The sequence below is a fragment of the Mandrillus leucophaeus genome, unplaced genomic scaffold (assembly GCF_000951045.1).
Source record: "Mandrillus leucophaeus isolate KB7577 unplaced genomic scaffold, Mleu.le_1.0 Scaffold254, whole genome shotgun sequence".
In the NCBI taxonomy this organism is placed as follows: domain Eukaryota; kingdom Metazoa; phylum Chordata; class Mammalia; order Primates; family Cercopithecidae; genus Mandrillus; species Mandrillus leucophaeus.
Genome location: NW_012102632.1, coordinates 3,323,129 through 3,346,159, shown reverse-complemented (window position 1 = coordinate 3,346,159; position 23,031 = coordinate 3,323,129). Strand labels below are relative to the sequence as shown.

Sequence of the window (23,031 nt, the reverse complement as noted above, 5' to 3'; positions counted from 1 at the left end):
ACCCCCACATGTCAACCCCCTGTGTAAGAGTGGCTGAATCCTCCCACAAATCTCTCAACCACAGCCCAAATTCCATGACAAATTCTTCCTAGCACCTTCTTAAGTGAGACACCCCACGATTCCCCAATGTATGTGTTCTCCCTCGCTGCAACAAGTGATACAGCCAATTTGTTCAACTGTAAGTGGGTTCCTGGTGGTTTTTAGCTGGACCATTGATAGTAGTAGATATTCAAAACTTCTATTGCTATTATTAGAATTTTTAAAAAAGTATTATTGTTGTTGTTATTCATCAAGTAGGCCTAGCATATAAGGTGCATCTCTGAGGAAGTAGCTGAGATACCCATAAGAAAGCAGACTTGGAATAGGTTGCAAAAGGCTTTTTGCTTCATGGAACAGTGTGAGTTGATTCACTTACACACAAACATACACACACATCTCCAAAGAGATGCTGACAAGTCTTTAGAAGGCTCCTTTGCAAAGGCAGAGAATGTGTCTGTCTTATTCACAACTAAATCTATAGCACTCCAAAAGAAGGCAGATCAGGTCACATAGCCCATACTCAATAATAAATTTTTGCTGAAAAACAAAATGAATTCAAGCCTTTTGGGAGACCTTAACAGTTTAATTTGAATAGTGATAGATCAGGCAGATAAATGTAGTTAACACATACAGAGTGCTTACTCCCTATCAGACGCTGCACTAAACATTTCACATGCTTTACCTTAGCTGCCTCTTATCCCAGTTCTAGGAAGTAGATACTATAATTAACCCAATTTTATGGAGGAGAAAACTGAGACACAAAGACATTTGGTGTCTCATTGGAGACCATGCAGCTAGTGAGTGCTGGAGTTGGGATTTAAATACAGGCAGTCTGATCCTAGAGTCTGTGCTTTTAATCAATACACTATGCGGCCTGTAGTCCAGAGTAAAGATGTAAAGTGTACCGATATGGTTTAGCTGTGTCCCCACCCAAATCTCATGAACTGTAGCTCCCATAACTCCCACATGTCAAGGGTAGGGTCAGGTGGAGATAATTGAATCATACTGTGCTCATGGTAGTGAATAAATCTCATCAGATCTGATAGTTTTATAAATGGGAGTTCCCCTGCACAAGCTCTCTTGCCTGCCACCATGTAAGATATGATTTTGCTTCTCCTATGACTTCCACCATGATTGTGAGGCCTCCCCAGCCATGTGGAGCTGTGAATCCATTAAACCTCTTTCCTTTATGAATTACCCAGTCTCAGATATGTCTTTATTAGCAGGGTGAGAGAGGACTAATACAGGTACTAATCTACAATTAACTTTGCAGGTGTACTTGTATTGTTTGTGCCCCAAAACACAGAATGCACATTTTGTTTCTACATTAAGTATGAGGGAAAATGCTCATGGAGAACTTTTTATTGGTCATATAAATAGAGCACAACATGGAAATTATGTAGGTCATATAATTCACAGCAAAATAACATCAAACACCAAAAACAGTGAGGGAGAACACAGCATCAGGAATAAAAAGGGGATGTAGGAATAGATTTAAGGACATGAAAAATTATAAAGGAGCATAATTTGTAACATTATGCCAATACATTAAAATATGTAGATGAAATGAACTTTTTTCTAGGTAAATACAAATTACCCAAAATTGACTCAGGAGGGGTTAGATGATGAATATGCCAACAATCATCAATGAATTTGAGAAGATAATCAAAGATCTAGCCTTCTAAAATCCATCAAGTCCAGATGGTTTCATGGGCATGTTCTATTAAACTCTCAATGAACAGATAGTTAACTTGATGATTTGAATATTCCAGAGTGTAGGAAAAAACAGAATGCTTCCAAAATCATTCTACAAAGTTACCATAACCTTGCACCAAAGCTGAATGAGAACCCTTATCCCCTAAAAAGAAAAAAGAACACAATTTTTATGTATTAATATAGATGAAATAAACCTTATATTAACATAAATAAATAATTCCAATCTAGCAGTGTATTTGTATAAAATAACATACATTAACCAAGTAGAGTTTGTTTTGAGAAATATAAAGTGTTATAAAGATGGCATTCAAATCAGTGAGAGAAGAATGGCCTTTTTGAATTGGTGTTGGGACAATTGGGTTCTCATTTTTGTCAGATCCTTACCTTACCCTGTGCACAAATACAATTTCCAGATGAAATGATAATCTAAACAACAGAGCTATACCTTACTAGAACATTTAGGGAACTGTATTGTGATTCTGGTGTATGAAGCCTCCCTTGGCAAGATGGGAAATCTAGAAACCATGAATGATAAGACATGTATTTGAAACTGCTTTAGAGAGAAAAACTCCATAAACAGTAGTCAGTCATCATAAATACTGGGTACTAGGAAGGTACATTTCTCTAACTGATACTATAGACACTAAGTGATAAAGGCAACTTATGGAACAATATTTTTGCACTTAAAAGACAAAATTGATAATCCTCCAGCAAGCTTGATTGAAAAAAATGGGAATGGAGCAACAGAAAACACAAATAAACAATATCAGCAATAAGAAGAAGGCACAGAACAGTATCAGAGATGAAAATAAATAAAAGGTGACACTATTTGTAACTTTGTGCCAGAAAATTTGAAAATGCAGATGAGATGGACAATATCCTGGGAAAATATAAATTACTAAAAATGACTCAAGAAGTAGGGATTTGAAAAACAGGGCAAATAGAACCCCTGTGTGCATATACATGTATCTAGACAAAAATGCTGGTTACCTCTGGGGAACTGATTACTGGGGAAGGACACTGCAGGGTGGGGGAGGAGGGGGCACTCACTTTCTATATTTTTTTTGGAAAGCATTTTAGTTTTATTTTTTTTGTAGAGACATTTTTTTTTTTTTTTTTTTTTTTGTAAGTCTCACTAGGTTGCCCAGGCTGGTTTTGAACTCCTGGCCTCAAGCGGTCCTCCTGCCTTGGCCTCCCAAAGCACTATGATTTACAAGCATGAGCCACTTACTTTCTAAATACAATGCCTTATGCTTTCAATCATATACAGTAACTATTAACTACTTTGTAAAACGGAAACGAAGATTGTCAGCGAACGACTCCACGGGAAGCCCTGGGAATAGGTAGCGGGCAGGCAAAAGCATGGATTTGGAATGAAATCCAATGGCCATGGAACCAGCCCTGATCATCAGATTGCCCCCCAGTTTTGAGGATCACACTGGCACCCTCCTGTCTCCCTCTCTTTCCTACACTGTGGACAAACAGCCTTGAGATTCCAGGGCGTATGTGAAGGAAAGCCGAGGAGGGCAGGGCCGCAGAAAGAACAAAGGAGACACAAGTTCAAATCCCTGCCAGGGTCTGAGACCTGCAACGTCAGACTTTGGGAGCGTCCCTTCACTTCTCCGGACCCCAAGGGTGGCCGCGCCTGCTCCGCGCTCACCCTTGGGGAGTGTAGGAGCCCCCTGCTAAGTTGCTGAGCGAGTCGGAGCCCCAAGAGCTAGGGTCGAGGGGGTGGGGCGGCAGGCGCCTCTGCCGAGGCTGCAGGTAGGCACTTCCCCACCCCCGCGGCCCCCTCCTTCCTCCTTCCTCGCAGCTCGCACACCCACACAACCCTCGCTCGTCTCGGCTGGAGAGCTGCTTTCGGCGCCAGCGGGCAGCAGCGCGTCGTCAGCCAGCACAGCCGGCCGAAGACCAAGCCGGAGGGCTGGGGCTGCGCAGAGACCTGCACACCCGCAGCGCGGAACCGGGGGCGATTCCTATCTTTCTTTCATGCTTCTTTCTTTTTCTTAAAACCAGACCAAACCAAACTCAAAACTCCCCTGTTCACACCGCAACTTGGAGGAGCGGTGGAATGAATTGAAGGAACTGACGCAGAGGTTTTATTCATGAACCTTGAAGAAGTTCTGGGCAAGTGACTCAACAGGACCCTTGGGGCCCGGAGTAGCCCCAGCTCCCAGCGCTGGTTCAGTCTGGCAGTGCCCTCTGCCAGCCAACCCGCAGTTGCAGGTAGGGGTGCGAGACGCCCCCTGATTTTGCTTTGGGAATAATAATGACACTACCCATAGCTTGGACCCAGGTGGCCTCGCTCGGCGATTGTCCCCACCAGGTAAGCGCACCCCCCAGGGGTCTGCATTGGTCACCCGGGTGGGGACCTCGAGCTCCCGAGAAGTCAGTCCATGCTGTTTAGCCACAGGCAGGAGTGGGGAACTGGTAGGACAGAGCTTGCTTTTATCACAGGAAATTGTGGGAGACGGGAATGGAAGGCGGATTTAACATTTTTTATTTTTGCATTGACGCGTGGGGATGAGATGCGTAGGGGCCTGGATTCTTGTAGAAAATGGTTGCGGAGCGGGACTGGGCGATAGGTGTCTGGATTTTTGCAGGGACTGAATGGGGAGAAAGGTCGTTAATTTTTGCAGAAACCTGTGAGGAACTGGCGGTGAGAGGTTATGATCCTGAAAATGTGCACGAAATTGTAAAAAGTAGGCATCTAGGCATTTCTGGGAAATGATGGGAGAAGCACTTACCGCCCTGGTTTCACCTGACCCCCACGCTCGGCCTTCTGGAAGATGCCCACAGACACTGTCAATAATGGACGCCGGCACACTCTGCCGGCGCGGCCGGAGCCCCGGAGTTCAGTACCTCGGACAGTGCCCGCGCCCCACAGCCCAAGGCGCACAGTGAGCGCCGACAGCCAGGCTCCCTAGCCCCCGGCCACCGTTGCTCTCAGTTCAGGGCAGCTACGTAACACCGCCCCTAGCTCCGCGCCAGAAAGGGCTCTCGAATCGCAAAAGCAAACGTGTTCGATTTCTGATCTGCTCGTAACTGCTTCCCGTGACTGCAGAAGGAAGAGGCGGAGTGTAAAGATATCTCCCAAGCTTCCGCGAAAACTACAGCCAAACGGTGTGGCCTCCCTGGGTTTCGGAAGGTGTACCCAAACTTCTTTAAAAATCTAGCATTTATTAAGCTCTTACCCTGTGCTAAGGCCCCGTGCTAAGCCAGTGCACCACAAATTTGTGTCCTATGAATATCCCCATTTTACAGATGAGAAAACTGAAGCAAGAGAGGCCAAGTAACTTGTCCAGGTTTATGGAACTACCAAATGGTATGGCTGCGCTCTTAAACGCTGCCAGATTGCAGTGGTGGGAAGATATACTTGAGTGGAATTCCCTGCGTGAAATAGTTCTGAACTTGGGGTCAGAGCAACAGAGTTTAAATCAAAGCCGTAGCACTTACAAACGTGTGCCCTTAGACAAAATTACTAAATGTGTCTGAACTTCAGATTTTAACTATCTGTAAATACTTGATAATGCTTTCCTTGCAGAAGTGTCAGGGGAGGGTGGCCAAGGAGATAATATGTGTGGAAAGACTGGAAACTGGGAATTGTGGTTGGGTGTTAGGGGCTGAAAGCAGGGAGCAGGTAATTAGAAGAGAAGGAGAATCGGTGGTGAACACTTCCCTCAGCACACTCCAAGGGGGCTGGACACAGAGCGGGGCTCAGTGGGAGGAATTCTGGATGAGCTTAGTTCAGTGTGTAATAGCCTCTTAGATTTTTTTAACAGGACTTTATAGAGAGTGTGGACATATTGCCTATCATTTGATCCTTGTAACAATCTTGTTAAGTAGGCAGGACTGGGGTTATTCTACTCGTTTAGCAAAATGATGCTTGCCTGAAATTACTCAGGTACTTAGTAGCAGAGCTGGGATTAGAATACAGATCTCCCACCTCTCTAGCTTATAATCCTTCCACATGGACTGGCACATCCTCAGGAGCTTGGATTATGGGGCATTTACAGCACTAAAGTGTATTTAGACAAGTACTATAAATACGTGACGTTGATGTTTTTTAAAACCATTTTGAAACAGCAGTTTCATATGGATCAACCTCATAAACATTTATTGATTATTGATTTTGTTCCACAAAGAATTTAAAGCAGTTTATAAGGCTCCACAAGATGTCAGGTTTGCATATATTCGAAGTAGTCAAGAAAGCACAGGTCAAACAAGATTAAGGCTATAGCCACAGATAGAATGAATACAAATTATATATATTATAAAGTCCTAGAAACTTGCTCTGGTCTCTAAGTACTAGAAAGTGTATATCCAAGTCCTTTCTTGAAGGTCTAGGAACTTTGAAGATGTCTGCAAAAGTCTGTGGACTCTTCTTTTTTGTATAATTTCATCCCTTACCCTCTGTGAGATCTTCACTGTGCCAAACAAGGGATGTTTGACTGGAAATACAATGTCAGTGTGACTCGAAGAAGGGGAATAAAGTGTATGACATTGTATCTGCACTCAGATAATTAAGTGTTAGTTACATAATTTCTAATGGTTCACATGAGCACACCATACTTTAAAGTTTATATAAAGGTTTACATCCATTAGCTTATTTAGGCCTTCTAACAACTCTGAAGAGATAAGCAGCCATGAAGTGACAGGAAGGACAAAATGCTAGCATCATGATTTTATATACTATGTATTTTACTTTCATACACAAACCGGCATCCCTACACAGGCATGTTAAGTGACCTGAATGTTTGAATCGGGCCAATTGTAAGACTACGGAGAATGACAGAGCCTTTTCAAACTGAGCAGTGAATAATCCATCTTAAAACATTCAAAGAAAATTTAAAACACAGTGCCAGCCAAGCAAGACATGACTGTGGGCTACACTGGCCGTCAGACCTTTAATATGTAATCTTGGTCTAAATTACTCAGGCCAAGGATGTGAGACGGCATGGGAGTGAAAGACCCTGGATTCAGAGAGAGAAAAGTTTCAATCCCTGTATTTAAGTTTCCTGTTTCTAAACAAGGAAGATTGAACAAGATGGCTCCTCTCAGCTTAAAAAATATAAGACATCTTTAGTTTTGGGGACAATAAAATAATCAAAGGACTTCAGGACAAAGATAGCAAACATTTACATCTACTTATTGCCTCCATGAAAAAGGCGTAATTTTAATTTTTGACACTGGTGATATTTTAATCTTTAGTATTTCCTCTCCAGCCCCTGTGCCATTGGAAAATATATTGGCCATCGTTATAATGGAAATGCGTCCAACAGAAAACAGCCCAGAGAGGTGAAAGTTATGGCAGGGATGGAGTGGGGGTGGAGGGTTGGCGGATAGAGACAAGGAGGACAGCAAGGGAGGAACCAGGCAAACTTTGCTCACTTCTCAGTTTACTCTTCTTATGATACACATGAAAAAAACCCACATTATGGTTGCTAATTTTTTAAGACAAAAATATTCTGCCCAGAGCAGCCAAAGTGGATGGGATTTCAACATTTTCTAGGAATGCATCAGCTTTTTTCAATCCAGATTGTTTCTTTTCTCTCCAATAAGCTTAGAGATCCTGTAAATCACTTAATAGTTCTAGTATTCCAATTGAACAATGAGATAACTTGGACACAGGAAGGGGATCACCACACACCGGGTCCTATTTGGGCGGGGCGGGGAATAGCAATAGGAAATATACCTAATGTAAATTATGAGTTAATGGGTGCAGCACACCAACATGGCACATGTATACATATGTAACAAACCTGCACGTTGTGTACATGTACCCTAGAACTTAAAGTATAATAAAAAAAGTTCTAGTATTTCATGTTTTTAATATTTATTCACTGTGATGCATAATAGTAGATAAATTTTCAAATTAAGGTAAATTAGATTTTGGTTGACACTTTTGTCAAATGGACCACTATTCAGTTCTACCTTTCAAACATCTCTCCAGCTTGAGTCTTTCTCTATCTCCTGGCTGTGCTCTTTCTGATCCTCTTCATCTCTCAGAGGCTCCTAGGCGACCCCCAAGCCTCCCAATCCATCTCCCACACTGTGGCCAATGATCATGTCATTCTCTTCCTTAAAATTCTTTAGTGGTTCCCTATTTCCACATAACAAACATCAAACTGCAGGACAAGGCTACAAGGAACTTGGAATCTGATTTCTGCCGACCTCCCCATATTTGCTTGCTCCGTCAGTGCACTTCCCAACCACCACCATGCACTAACCATCAAGTTCTTGAAATGTCCATGTTCTGTTACTTTTTGCCTTTGAACTTGTACTTACTCCTGAGTGTAAGGACTTCCCCCTTTTGGTTCAACAAATTTCCACTCATGTTTTTCAAGTCCTGGCTCAGTTTTATTCTCTTTGTGAGCCCTTTCCTAATCTGCACCCCGAGACCCTCCTGGTACTCACATCTCCTTGTTTTATATTTGTCTTCCATTCCGGGACTTATTAATTACTTTGCACTACAATTATGTCATGTAGAGGCTAAGAATGTGGACTTTGGGGTTAGACTGCCTGGATCTGAATTCCAGCTCCACAACATATTGCCTGGGTGATTTGAAATGGTAAGTGACTTTACCTTCCTGAGACTCAGTTTCATTTTTCACAAAATGGGGATAATAATAGTACCCACCTCATAGTATTACTGTAAAGATTAAATGACACAATGCATATAAAGTGTTCAGCACACTGCTTGGCACATGGTAAGCATACCATAAATGTTTATTACTGTCATTAAAATATACATCCACCTTCCTTCTAAATTGTAAATTACTTGGCAGCCATTCCTGAATTTTATACCTCTTTATCCTTAACACCTAGCCTGGAGTAGGTAATCGATACATGTTTGATCATGAATGAATGAGCAAGTAGATAGTTGATATATGTTTGATCATGAATGAATGAATGAGCAAGTAATGCCAGTGTTTTAGTCAAGGTTTACTTGCTTATAAGTAACAGAAGTTAATTCAAGCTACCATAAACAAAAACATGCTGACTTATTGGAAGTCTTCTAAGGTGTTCATGGACTCCAAAGACAGTTGAAACTTCAGAGGATAGAGGAAAAGTACTCCCTCCCTGCCTCTCATCTCAGCGTCTCAGTGTGGTTACTTCATTCTTCTTCCTCTGCACGTCACCTTTTCTGCTTCTCTGCCCTTGTGGCTAACCCACAAATGCAACTCTTACAACCAGAGTTCTCTACAAACAGCCCAGCATAACTGGTGTTTCTCAGTCTCAATTTCAAAATCCACCCAAGGTTGAGTCAGCCCTGCACATGGGGCAGGTCAAATAATATAAACCATCAGCCTCACTCTGTGTGCAGGGGAAGGCAGGGATAATATCAGAAAGAAAGAGTCACTGTAGCTTGTGAGAGTCAGAGTCATTCATTGATTCCTGAATGACCATGGGCAAGTCACTTCTTCACTCTTGACTTCAGTTTCCTCATCTGTGAAATGCTAGAAAAACCTTCCTGACAGGGCATTTCATGGTTCATGGGAGGCAGTTAACATCAGTCTGGAGCAAAAACATACGTATTAACAGTTTATTGGGCTATAAATCCTGGGGAGTAGGAATGAAGGAAAATGAAAAGTGACGCAAGGGAGGAGAAAGAGCAAATACAAGGGAATACATTATTGAGCTAGCCACAGATTCATGGCAAATGCGCTGATTATTCTGTCTTATGGAAATTGTATAATCTATTGCATCTTGGAAAAGGCAATTGGGTGAGAAGAGGGAGAAGCGTTTACGTAACATCTCTTTCCCATCCTCTATTTTCTATTGGTCAACATCTGTTCTACAAAGGGTTACTCCCTCATACTTATTGGTTGAGTAACCTGGTTTTTCCAGGCAACTGCTGGAGAAAGTCAGGACAGGGTCAGTTTCTTCTGGTCAGCAGAAACCAGGTGTGGGGGTTCACCATTTGTAGCAGACAACTGCAGCAGTGACCTGACACTAAGACTGTGGGAAAGGTTTGAACTTTGCTAAGACCACTCAGGCAAGAAAGCAAGGTGAGTGTGTAACACGCAGAGGCAGGGAAAGTAGGCATGGCTATGCATATCTGGCATGATGCATGAATTTAGTCTGTCATAATTTGTAAGGCTATTGTCAACTGAGGCCATGTAAATAGCAGTCTTTTAAGCCCAGTATTCTTTTTTTTTTTTTTTTTTGAGATGGAGTTCCTCTCTTGTTGCCCAGGCTGGAGTGCAATGGCACGATCTCGGCTAACTGCAACCTCTGCCTCCCGGGTTCAAGTGATTCTCCTGCCTCAGTCTTCAAAGTAGCTGGGATTGCAAGCGCGCGCCACCACACCCAGTTAATTTTTGTATTTTTGGTAGAGATGGGGTTTCACCACATTGGCCAGCTGGTCTCCAACTCCTGACCTCAGGTGATCCACCCGCCTTGGCCTCCCAACGCGCTGGGATTACAGGCATGAGCCACCGTGCCTGGCCAAGCCCAGTATTCTTAAAATGAAAAGTGTACGATTATTGCAGCATGCTAACAGTTAACGTTAGCCTGGCACATTTTATCTGGGCTGCAAGAGTGAGGTAAGCACCTGATTCTGTCCTCAGACAAAGCTCTTGCATTTCATCATTTAAGGAATTTCAGATGGGAGGCCCACAGTGAAAAAAATGACAACTTGCAAAAGAACTCACTGACCACACAGAATGTTATGCCTATTGGTGGGCTAGATATAAATATTCCAGACCACAGAAAAGAACCTGGATGCCTTATCTGCAACCTGATGCCTCCTTAGGTGCTGAAAGGGAAGAGTTAAAATAGGGACAAGACCTGAGCATAAGGGAGGAGGAGGCCACTGATTCTAACTGAAGAGAGAGAAGGATTCTCCTACATACACCATCTTTCCTCCATTTCTTTCTTCTTTGCCTCCTTTCCTGCCTCCCTTCCTCCCTCTCTTGACTCTGAGCTAGACTAGAGGTAAGTGATTTGCACCGCACGTAACATAAAAGGTAACCCAATTATCCATCCGTCTTCCTTCCCACTTTCCTTTCCTTCTTTTTCTCCTTTCTTCCATCTTTTCCTTTATCCTACTTTCTAATTATCACACAGCTGAGAAGGGAGAAAAGACAGTATTTCTAGTTTGAGGGGTGCAGGGCTCTGTGGAGGGGGCTGACCCAGGTGATTAACAAGACTGATACTCAAAGAAAGTTGCAAAGAATTAAGGAACACAGGGGATGTGGCATCTACTTTTGTATATGTATGTGTGTGTTTTTGTATGTATGTGTGTGTGCATGCACGTGTGCAAGAGAAAAAGAGAGAGCATATACAAATATGGTGTATAGTATTCCAGAGCATGACGATATTACATTTTCTTTATCTATTTTCCTCCTTCTTCTTCTTCTTCTTCTTCCTCCTCCTCTTCTTCTTCTTCTTCTTCTTCCTCTTCTTTTCCTCCTTCCCCTCCCTCCCCTCCTTCCCCTCCCTTCCCTCCTTCTCCTTCTCCTTCTCCTTCTTCTTGAGATGGATTCTCACTCTGTCACCCAGGCTGGAGTGCAGTGGTGTGATCATAGCTCACTGCAGTCTCAAACTCCTGGGCTCCAGTGATCCACCTGCCTCAGCCTCCTCAGAAGCTAGGCCTATATGTGCAAGCCACAACACCCAGTTTTTTTGTTTTTTTTGTTTTTTTTTTGGTAGAGGCAGAGTGTCACTATGTTGCCTCAGCTGGTCTCAACCTCCTGGTCTCAAGTGATCCTCCTTGGCTTCCCAAATTGCTGGGATTACACTTGTGAGCCATCATGCCCAGCTTATTTTCTTCTTGATGGGTTGTTTCCAGTTTTTGTCTTTTATGAATAGGGCTGCTGATCGTCTTTTGGTACACATACTAGTTTATTCTCTAATATTGCTACGCTTGGCCCAGGCTCTGGGTGTTTCTTCCACTGGTCTCACCTGGGTTCTCTAATGCAGTTGCAATCCTCTAGGGGCTGGCTGGGGCTGGCTGGGCTGAGATTGTCTCACTCACATTCTTGCAGTTAGTTGGCGCTACCAGCTAAAACTTCATGTACCCTTCCTGGTAGGTTTTCCAGACTTCTTTACACAGCAGCTGAGTTCCAAGACAGCAAACTTGGAAGCTGTAAGGCCTACTCAGGCTTTGCCTTGGAAGTCACACAATTACATTTTATGGCTGAAAGCGAGACACAAGGCTGACTCCTAGTGTACATATGAGGATGGGAGGACCTCATGGCCATTGTTTGCAAACTACCACAGGTGTAAACCTAGGCATGGAATTACTGTGTCCGAGTGTGGGCTTTGGTTCAGTCTAGTTCAATTTATTTATACTACCAACAGGTTCCTGTTGCTTCCTGTCTGCATGCCTCTTGATATTGTCAGTCTGTCTAATTTTAGCCATTCTAAAATGGTATTTTGTTTTACTTTAATTTGATTTTCCTTGAGTACTAATGAGGCTGGGTATCTTTTTATGTGCTTATTGGTCATTTGTGTATCCTCTTTTGGAGGAAGTGATTTGTAGGAGTTCTTTATATAGTCTGATGATGAGTCACTGTAATTTCACTCAACCCTCCCTCTTTGATCTTGAGTGATTTTCCTCTTGAGTACAAAGGAAGTAACATTTGAGCTGAAGTTTGGGGGATGATGAATAATTAAAGAAGAGCAGGGAGGCCTTATAGTTAGAAACATGAACAGTGCCAAGAGGAAAAACACATGAAGAATGGTGCATTTGAGAAATGAGATTTGAAGATAGAATGTGAAGAAGACTGGAGTGGCAGAGAATGATTCTAGAGAGGTAGACTGAGGCCAGGAGAAAAAGGACCGCTTTGATGAAATGGAAAGAAGCACGCTTTCTCTGGACATTCCACTCATTTATCTAGTCTTTGGAAATTCTGTTTCAAATCTCCAGGGTTCAGAGACTGAAAAGCTTATAGATGCATACGGCTTTAACACAGCAATGGTGTGTAGGACCACAGAGGAGTAAAAATAATTAAAATTGACAGAAAGAGAGGAGAAAGAAAGACCATCACACACACACACACACACACACACAGAGAGAGAGATCAGTAGGAGAATGAAGAAGACAGAAAGGAGATGGAGAGACAGAAATGGAGACTTGTTGTCAATGTATTTAATAACCACACAGTGCCCTCGAATGGTGGTAGTTTTGCAGGAAATCTAGCAGAACACATAAACACAACAACATCAGACTCATGTAGTTATCAGAACAATGCATTTGAAGAAGCAGAAAGATACACACTAGACTCTTAGCCGTGGTTACTTCTGAAGAGGAGTTTTCAAGGAGGAGTGGGGGATGAGTAAAGAAGACCTCTTCCTCTTTATATACTTACATGTAGTTTGTTTGTTTTATTTTAATAGCAAGTATCTATTCACATATTAAATTTTTCAAAGGCATATATATCCATCTCTCAACTTCAACCAAGAAAAGCTTTTGCCTTCCAACTTAATAGAGTAATATAAATAAATAAATAAGTGATTAGGCAAATAGCGTAAGAGAAAGAATGATGTGAATCAGATGAGGAGGAAACTCAGGCATTGTGGCAGGTAGACTACATGAGCCATCTGCTCATTAGGAGCCTGGAGGCACAAAAAGCCTATGTGACGGTGCTGTACTGGCAGAGACATGGCCAGTGTGGTGCCCGTGGGCTGGTGGAGCATCAAGACTGGGATACCTACCTCTTCTTATTTGTGAAGGGTCCCTCAAGCAACACATAGGTTGAAGATTTTGAGTCCAGGAATTAGGGAACTGACAAAAAAATCAAAATAGAAAACTCAGGTTTGACAAACCTCAGCTGAGAAAACTTTGGTCTGAGCTTTATTTCCTAACATTTGTGAGCAAAAATGCAATCCCCTTCTCCATTCTCTGCCTCCTATCAGTTCAACCAGAGGGAAGGGAATAGCATGGCATTATTCTGAATAAGAATATGAATTCTGACATCTGCTGGAAAAGTGAGGACTATAACCTGGAAAGGGATAACCAGATTGATTTTGTTTTACAATTGTTTTCACTGTCCCTACCCCATCAACCCCCATTACAATAATCACACATATTTATTTTGGGAAAACTGCAAAAAGAAGAATCTGAAACCACTCATAATCCCACTGCCTAGAATAAGGATGAACATTTTGGTGTGTTTCCTAATAGTCCTTTTGATGCACACCAATAACAACACATGAAACAATTATTTATGAGGCGACCTGTTCATTACACGTGAGTCATTGCTAAATGCTGAGGACACAGCAGTGAAGAAAATAATTCAAACTTTTTCTAAGGAATGTAGAGTTCTACATTTGTGGTAAGTGCTGTGCAGTCAACACAATAACATCTTGCATTTAAACAAATATTTACTCTATGCTAGGCATTATGTTAACTGCTTTTCATGTGGATGTTTTATACATACTCTCTTAGGCAGTCTTTACAATGACCCTATGAGGTAGGTTACTACTATCCCCCCTCCCCCCGTGATACATTATTACAGACGCAGAAACTAACTCAGCAATGTTAGATAAGTTGGCCAAGTCAATATAAGTTGGGATCAGGTTGGGATATGACTGTACCCAGACCCTGTAACAAGCATGCTGCACAGATCTGCTATAAAATATATAACATTTTTTCCCTCTTCTTCCTTTGCTAGGTTTGATTGCTACTGTGGCATAGGTACTCTAAACTGTAGCCAATATGATGGATGATGACACTGAATTAAGGACTGATGGAAACTCTTTGTTAAAGGCTGTGTGGCTGGGGAGGCTCAGGTTGACCAGACTGCTGTTGGAAGGGGGAGCTTATATCAATGAAAGCAATGACAAAGGCGAAACAGCTCTCATGGTGGCATGCATCACCAAGCATGTGGACCAGCAAAGCATCAGCAAGTCCAAGATGGTGAAGTACCTGCTGGACAACAGGGCAGACCCCAATATCCAAGATAAGTCTGGCAAGACTGCCCTCATCCATGCCTGTATCAGAAGAGCCGGGGGAGAAGTGGTCTCCTTATTACTGGAGAATGGAGCAGACCCCAGCCTTGAGGATCGCACTGGGGCTTCGGCTCTGGTTTATGCAATAAATGCAGATGACAAGGATGCATTGAAACATCTCCTTGATGCCTGCAAAGCCAAAGGGAAGGAGGTGATTATTATAACAACAGATAAATCGTCTTCAGGCACCAAAACTACCAAACAGTATCTTAATGTCCCTCCTTCACCCAAAGTAGAAGACAGGCATTCACCTCCACTGTATGCATCTCCCTCTGACATAGAGCTGAAGTCTCCAGGCCTGGACTCTCCACTTACTGAGAAGGTGACATAGAGCTGAAGTCTCCAGGCCTGGACTCTCCACTTACTGAGAAGGAAGATGACTTCTTCAGCCTCCAAGCAGGGCATCCAAGCAGTTGTAACACCTCCAAGGCTGTTAATGAGCCTGGGTCACCCACTAGGAAGGTCAGTAATCTCAAAAGGGCCCGTTTGCCCCAACTGAAGAGGCTCCAGTCTGAACCTTGGGGCCTGATCGCGCCCTCGGTGCTGGCAGCCTCAACGCGTCAGGATGAGACCCGTGGTGCCAGCACAGAAAACGAGGTCATCAAGAGCATCAGTGATGTGTCCTTCCCTAAAAGGGGGCCCCTCTCCAGAACCAACAGTATCGATAGCAAAGACCCCACCCTCTTTCACACAGTCACAGAGCAGGTTCTGAAGATTCCAGTCTCTTCAGCACCGGCATCCTGGAAAGCAGCCTATGAAAAAGGTCAGACTCCCCACCCGCGTCTGGCCAGGAGAGGAACTCTGCCTGTTGACCAAGAGAAATGTGGTATGGGTCCATCAGGACCTTCTGCTCTCAAAGAGCCAGCATCCCTCAAATGGCTGGAAAATGACCTCTACGACTTAGATTTACAGCCAGGGCCTGACCCTCCCAACTCCATTTCCCTTGAATCTGGCAAAGGACCTTTAAAAAAATCAAAATAGAAAACTCAGGTTTGACAAACCTCAGCTGAGAAAACTTTGGTCTGAGCTTTATTTCCTAACATTTGTGAGCAAAAATGCAATCCCCTTCTCCATTCTCTGCCTCCTATCAGTTCAACCAGAGGGAAGGGAATAGCATGGCATTATTCTGAATAAGAATATGAATTCTGACATCTGCTGGAAAAGTGAGGACTATAACCTGGAAAGGGATAACCAGATTGATTTTGTTTTACAATTGTTTTCACTGTCCCTACCCCATCAACCCCCATTACAATAATCACACATATTTATTTTGGGAAAACTGCAAAAAGAAGAATCTGAAACCACTCATAATCCCACTGCCTAGAATAAGGATGAACATTTTGGTGTGTTTCCTAATAGTCCTTTTGATGCACACCAATAACAACACATGAAACAATTATTTATGAGGCGACCTGTTCATTACACGTGAGTCATTGCTAAATGCTGAGGACACAGCAGTGAAGAAAATAATTCAAACTTTTTCTAAGGAATGTAGAGTTCTACATTTGTGGTAAGTGCTGTGCAGTCAACACAATAACATCTTGCATTTAAACAAATATTTACTCTATGCTAGGCATTATGTTAACTGCTTTTCATGTGGATGTTTTATACATACTCTCTTAGGCAGTCTTTACAATGACCCTATGAGGTAGGTTACTACTATCCCCCCTCCCCCCGTGATACATTATTACAGACGCAGAAACTAACTCAGCAATGTTAGATAAGTTGGCCAAGTCAATATAAGTTGGGATCAGGTTGGGATATGACTGTACCCAGACCCTGTAACAAGCATGCTGCACAGATCTGCTATAAAATATATAACATTTTTTCCCTCTTCTTCCTTTGCTAGGTTTGATTGCTACTGTGGCATAGGTACTCTAAACTGTAGCCAATATGATGGATGATGACACTGAATTAAGGACTGATGGAAACTCTTTGTTAAAGGCTGTGTGGCTGGGGAGGCTCAGGTTGACCAGACTGCTGTTGGAAGGGGGAGCTTATATCAATGAAAGCAATGACAAAGGCGAAACAGCTCTCATGGTGGCATGCATCACCAAGCATGTGGACCAGCAAAGCATCAGCAAGTCCAAGATGGTGAAGTACCTGCTGGACAACAGGGCAGACCCCAATATCCAAGATAAGTCTGGCAAGACTGCCCTCATCCATGCCTGTATCAGAAGAGCCGGGGGAGAAGTGGTCTCCTTATTACTGGAGAATGGAGCAGACCCCAGCCTTGAGGATCGCACTGGGGCTTCGGCTCTGGTTTATGCAATAAATGCAGATGACAAGGATGCATTGAAACATCTCCTTGATGCCTGCAAAGCCAAAGGGAAGGAGGTGATTATTATAACAACAGATAAATCGTCTTCAGGCACCAAAACTACCAAACAGTATCTTAATGTCCCTCCTTCACCCAAAGTAGAAGACAGGCATTCACCTCCTCTGTATGCATCTCCCTCTGACATAGAGCTGAAGTCTCCAGGCCTGGACTCTCCACTTACTGAGAAGGTGACATAGAGCTGAAGTCTCCAGGCCTGGACTCTCCACTTACTGAGAAGGAAGATGACTTCTTCAGCCTCCAAGCAGGGCATCCAAGCAGTTGTAACACCTCCAAGGCTGTTAATGAGCCTGGGTCACCCACTAGGAAGGTCAGTAATCTCAAAAGGGCCCGTTTGCCCCAACTGAAGAGGCTCCAGTCTGAACCTTGGGGCCTGATCGCGCCCTCGGTGCTGGCAGCCTCAACGCGTCAGGATGAGACCCGTGGTGCCAGCACAGAAAACGAGGTCATCAAGAGCATCAGTGATGTGTCCTTCCCTAAAAGGGGGCCCCTCTCCAGAACCAACAGTATCGATAGCAAAGACCCCACCCTCTTTCACACAGTCACAGAGCAGGTTCTGAAGATTCCAGTCTCTTCAGCACCGGCATCCTGGAAAGCAGCCTATGAAAAAGGTCAGACTCCCCACCCGCGTCTGGCCAGGAGAGGAACTCTGCCTGTTGACCAAGAGAAATGTGGTATGGGTCCATCAGGACCTTCTGCTCTCAAAGAGCCAGCATCCCTCAAATGGCTGGAAAATGACCTCTACGACTTAGATTTACAGCCAGGGCCTGACCCTCCCAACTCCATTTCCCTTGAATCTGGCAAAGGACCTTTAGACAGAAAGAAGCACAACAGCTCTCACTTGTCTCTTTTCCACGGCTCTCGGGAGTCCCTGGACACTGTACCTAGCACATCCCCCAGCTCAGGACGCCGCAGGCCGCCACATCTTCTGGAACGACGAGGTTCTGGAACTCTGCTCCTTGATCGCATTTCTCACACTAGGCCTGGCTTCCTGCCGCCTTTAAATGTGAATCTGAACCCACCTATTCCGGATATTAGATCTAGCAGCAAACCTTCTTCCCCTCTTACTAGTGGCTTAAAATCTATGGTTCCTGTTGCTCCAAGTTCACCAAAGAGAGTTGACTTAAGAAGTAAAAAGAAGCTCCTCAGAAGGCATTCTATGCAAATCGAACAAATGAAGCAGCTGTCTGATTTTGAAGAGATCATGACCTAGAAGCTTTAGAAAGGCTTAAAATAATCAATATAGTTTACGGAAGGGACTATGGATGAGACTACTTCCTGATCATTCCTTAATGTTGAAGTGTGGCCACTTCAGAAGATATAAAAGCAGAATGCTGCTTTACTTCTGAGAATAATCCCTGGGTTTTTAAAGGCCTACTTGAAAAGAACTCACGATAATTGGGTTTTAAAGATAAATTTTTACAAATTCTGCAAAGGAAGAAAGCCTTTGGAGTTCAGTGGTAACACAGCAAGTACAATGATCTAAGCTGAGGACATCAGTAATTTTCTATCAGACAAACAGAAAACAAGAATTTAAATCAGGAGGTAGTATTTGGAGTATGTCATTTGTAATAAATCTATAAAGTGCCTACATAGAAAATGAGGCTTTAACATTTGTTAGAATGTACAAAAGCCCCAAACCAATCCCTCAGTGACTAAATCTGGGTGTCTGGGTTCTATCTGATGGAGTAGAAGCAGAATTCCCCCCATGGAAGAGGCTCTGGCCTGTGGGTCCTGGCTCTGACTCTGTCAGGGCACTGTAATTCGTGGTGTGGTTGAACTCATTCAGCAATCCAGTAATATATTTTGTTCACATACTAATTTGTATATGCTCTGAGTACCCAAATATCCCATCTATGTGGCCCCTGAATTATGATATGTCACGGTAGCTTATGCCTTAGAGACAAATCTTGCTCCAGAAATGAAACTTTCCCAAGACCCCTCCCCTGACACAGGCTCTTGTGTTGAAATCTTGTGAAAAACAGTCAAGGTTAACTAACTTGGAGTTGAATGTGATACAATTACAGATTACAGATATAAGGAGCATTTCCATATTATTCTTAAAACTCGACGAGATCTACCCAAACCAGAATGATAACTGAGGAGGGGTTGTGCATAGTTGAAACGGTAAAGTGGGTGGTTCTCAGGTGAGAAGCAGTGAGGACAATTCACTTTGCAGCCTAAAAATTTTAGGGGATGCAAACTATCATTTCCCCCTCAGTCATCTAGATAATTGAAGAAAAATGTGGTTTCTTCTCTTTCTGAACTATCTAGGTGAGAGGAGATTTGTAGAAATAACGTGCACAACCCTTTTAGGCTGCTTTGAGCAAACCCAAGAAGGAAAGCAGAGACTTAGCACGTTTGGTATAATGTAGCCATATCTTAGATGAATATATTTTTGGTTACTTCCATTTATGTTTCCTCTTGTGCTGCTGAGATCTATTTGCTCTATGGTTAAAAAGTTCAATAGTTCCTGAGGACAGCATCATGTAAAGGAAAGAGTAAGGGCTTTGAGTTTGACATATCTGGGTTTGCATACCAGTCTGATCATTTACCAGCTGTGTGACCTTGAGCAGGCAGCTTAACTTCTCTGCATCTCTGTTCCCTCATCTGTAAAATAGGATTACTAATGCTGCACCTTATAAGGTTGTGGTGAAAATTAAATGACACAATGTATGAAAGTGCCTGCCATTGTGCCTGGCACAGGTAGAAGTCACTGAAAAAGAAGTAGCTAATTTTAATGTATTTCTTGAGACTGCTGAAGCAATATCTCAAATAATACACATGCTACACAAAATGGAATAAAGTTTCTCTGGAAAAGTTCAAGTATCTCCATGAGATCCCCAGTTATTTTTATAAGTACTGATCTCTAAACTCATGTGTAAAGTAAAAAATTCTGCCACATAAACTCTACATATTATACAATTTTTCTATAACTACGTTTGCTAGAAATTTATCCGAATATTCCAAACAAAAGTGTTAATGATGGTTAAACAAAACAAACTTGGAGTTGTTTGGAGGGCTATCTGTTGGAGTTGTTTGGAGGGCTATCTGTGCTGTGTGTCGTAGGATGTTTAGCAGCGTTTCTGGCCTCCACTCACTAGATAGCAGTAACACCCTCTCCCCAGTTGTGACAACCAAAAAAGTCTCTAGACAAGGCCAGATGTCTCCTGGGTGCATCACCTCCGTTGATCTCCACTGCTAGACCTATTGTATATGTCAAGAACAACAAAGCTGTATGGAAATGTGAGTGCTGACTGGCCAGCTAAGCTCTCCTGTTAACTTAAGACAATTCAAATTGTGCTTTAGTAAGATGACTAATCAATACTAGTGTTGGGCCTTCAGGATTCTTGGCCAACACACTCCAACATGAGTGCTAATGGTCTCATACTTTGTAGGAAGGGAAGAAAATAAGAAAAGCACAAAAATTAGCAAAAATCTATAGCTCATGAACGTGGTTTAGTGTGGACAACTCTGTTATTTTCAGAACCATTTAATCATTAATAGTTCTTACCGAGTAGAAGCTATGCTGGGCAAAGAAACAACTTTCCAGTGCATTAAAAAGAGAATCCTACGACAACCATCATTCTCAGCAGCTCATTAAATGCAAACACACACATGCACACACACAGAGAACACATTTTCCATACTTTTCCAGCTGTTGTTACTGTCAGTTAAAACTGACCTCTGGTGGTAGTATCCAGCTGTGAGTTTAGCAAGACACTGCATCGCAGCAATTTTTTTTCTAAACCTTTAGCTAAGATTTGGAAACCCAATATTTCCTAAGTAGTGAATGTGGTCCATTTATAGTAATTAGCTTAGGTGAAACACCAAACATGATGAGTTGCTCATTCAGGATAGCCAGTCCATTGCACAAATGTGTAATATCAGGTACTCTCATGCCACTCATTGCCTGCATCAGTCAGTCATGACCTTTGCATCAGCCTTTCAATAGACAGTCATCAGGATAGTATCTTATCTCATCACTACTTGACGATAAGTTAGCTGAATTAGACTGTTCTATACCAGTACAACAACCAAAATACTTTCTCATAGATTATGCATACATATGCAATTTTGTCCATGTCAATGAACCTCATAAGAATGCTTTTTAAAAGTATATTTTAGATTCAAACATGATTTCTAGATCAGAGGTTAGCTTGTCGTTTTGGAATCCTGGAGTCACTTACAAGTTAGCTGCAAACTATAGTTTCAGTAATTCAACTGCTTAAGCGTTTCTGGACTGTTTATCAAAATATATTACAGAATGTGAGACTAAAGTTTAAAGTCTGGACCTTTGGTTTAATTTCTAGACATTCCAAAGCTTTTTTTTTTTTCTTTTTAAAAAACCCATTGTCAACTCTCTTAGAACTTCATCAAGTAAATGGTACCTTGCAAATGTAGGTTGTGTCTGACCTTCCTCCTTTTTCTGTGTTGGTGCCTCCAATGTATCATGTGCTGCTTGAACTGATTCTCTACAGTGTTCAATCCTAGTCTCAAGCTGATGATGTGCTCAGAGATGTATCAAAATCCATGTAATGACACCATTTAGATGTTTCTAATATGTCAATAAATTATATATTGCAATCCTTCAATAGTATTTTCCACTTTTTCTCAGTGCAATCTCAAGTATTACCTTTTCCTTAAGATGAATTGACATGACTGCCTAGTAACATCAACCAAACACCCAATATTTTATGAACACATAATTTACAAAATTAGATTTTAATCAGACAAGTATTATGGTATCTCTCCTGGTTAAAAAAAGCACAGCCCAATGAATGAGAAGGTGCATTGCCACTCCGAGGTACTTGGCCCCTGATGCTCAACCCCCCAGGGCTGCACCTGCCATCTGCTAGTGGCAGGGACTTATCATCAGTGGATATCCCTCCTTGGGCCCTATTTCTAATGTTCATAAGTGTTAATGTAAGCTGATTTCCATGAGCTCTTATTCAAGGGCAGGACAGCAAGTATAAAGTGAATTAGCTTGACGGTCTCTGTGGTCTCTTAAATTTTTGTACTCTGTACTTCAAATTTTATTCAGACTCGCTGATTCTCTGGACTGTTCCAATCCAGAACAGGTACTCTGGAGATTACCCTTAGGTTATCTCCTAGACTACTGAAATAAACTCAGTTAAGTAAAAAAAAAGGACTAGTTTTAGGATGTTTGTTCCCCCACTTCTAACTTTAGGAAAGAGGCCCATATTGTTTCCAGATCCTTTGAGGAGAGATTATGAGGCACAGTCTAATTCAGATTACGCCCAAGATTGAATGCACTCCCTCCTCTAAGGTCAGCCACTTTGACCTTGTCACTCATTGTTTCTCAAGTATCTCCTTGAGATCCCCAGTTATTTTTATAAATATTGATCTCTAAACTCATTTGTAAAGTAAAAATTTCTGTCACATAAGCTATACATATTATACCTTTTCTATAATTACAATTGCTAGAAATTTACCTGAATATTCTAAACAAAAGTGTGAATGATGATTAAATGAAACAAATTTGGAGTTGTTTGGAGGGCTGTTTAAAGGCTTAGAAGTTTGGGGTTCCTCGAGTGGAACTTGCTCCTTTTCAGAGGAAAACCTTACAGAGGAGTGGCATATGGTGCATCTAGGTAGGCAGGGCTGCGTTAAGCATGGCAGGAAGGCTTCTGAGTCACCTGCCTTGAAGAAACCCTGCTGCTTGGACAATGAACACATCAGCATGGTTATTAATGAGCATGAAGATCAATGGGCTCCCTGAACTTGAATGCTATGAGCTGTTGAAGACTTCCACAGAACAGAGCGGGGAGAGGTCCAGGATGACTGAGATGACTTTCTTGTCATCTTTGTTAGAAGGAGATGAACCTAGGATCAATTTTACTTTTACTAAGGAAAATTAAAAAAAAAAAATGGGTATTTCTACATCCAAAGGTAATACAGAGAAATTCATAGCACTCTGTGTCCTCTAGTCTGAGTTACAAAATGGCATGCATATA

The 23,031-nt window shown here is 42.4% G+C and overlaps 1 protein-coding gene across 2 annotated transcripts; it reads left to right on the top strand.

Moving 5' to 3' along the window:
* Positions 1–3,661: 3,661 nt before the first annotated feature.
* On the top strand, positions 3,662–21,648 carry ANKRD34C (ankyrin repeat domain 34C). Of its 2 annotated transcripts, XM_011983716.1 has the most exons (3): positions 3,662–4,081; positions 14,379–15,037; positions 17,274–21,648. In XM_011983716.1, exons 2-3 carry the CDS (start codon positions 14,423–14,425, stop codon positions 18,264–18,266), a joined length of 1,608 nt encoding a protein of 535 aa, XP_011839106.1. In that variant the 5' UTR covers positions 3,662–4,081; positions 14,379–14,422; the 3' UTR covers positions 18,267–21,648. The 2 variants fall into 2 exon arrangements, with proteins under 2 accessions (XP_011839106.1, XP_011839107.1); XM_011983717.1 differs by lacking the exons at positions 3,662–4,081; positions 14,379–15,037 and adding an exon at positions 16,609–17,223 and having other exon boundaries at positions 17,274–18,865.
* Positions 21,649–23,031: the final 1,383 nt, after the last annotated feature.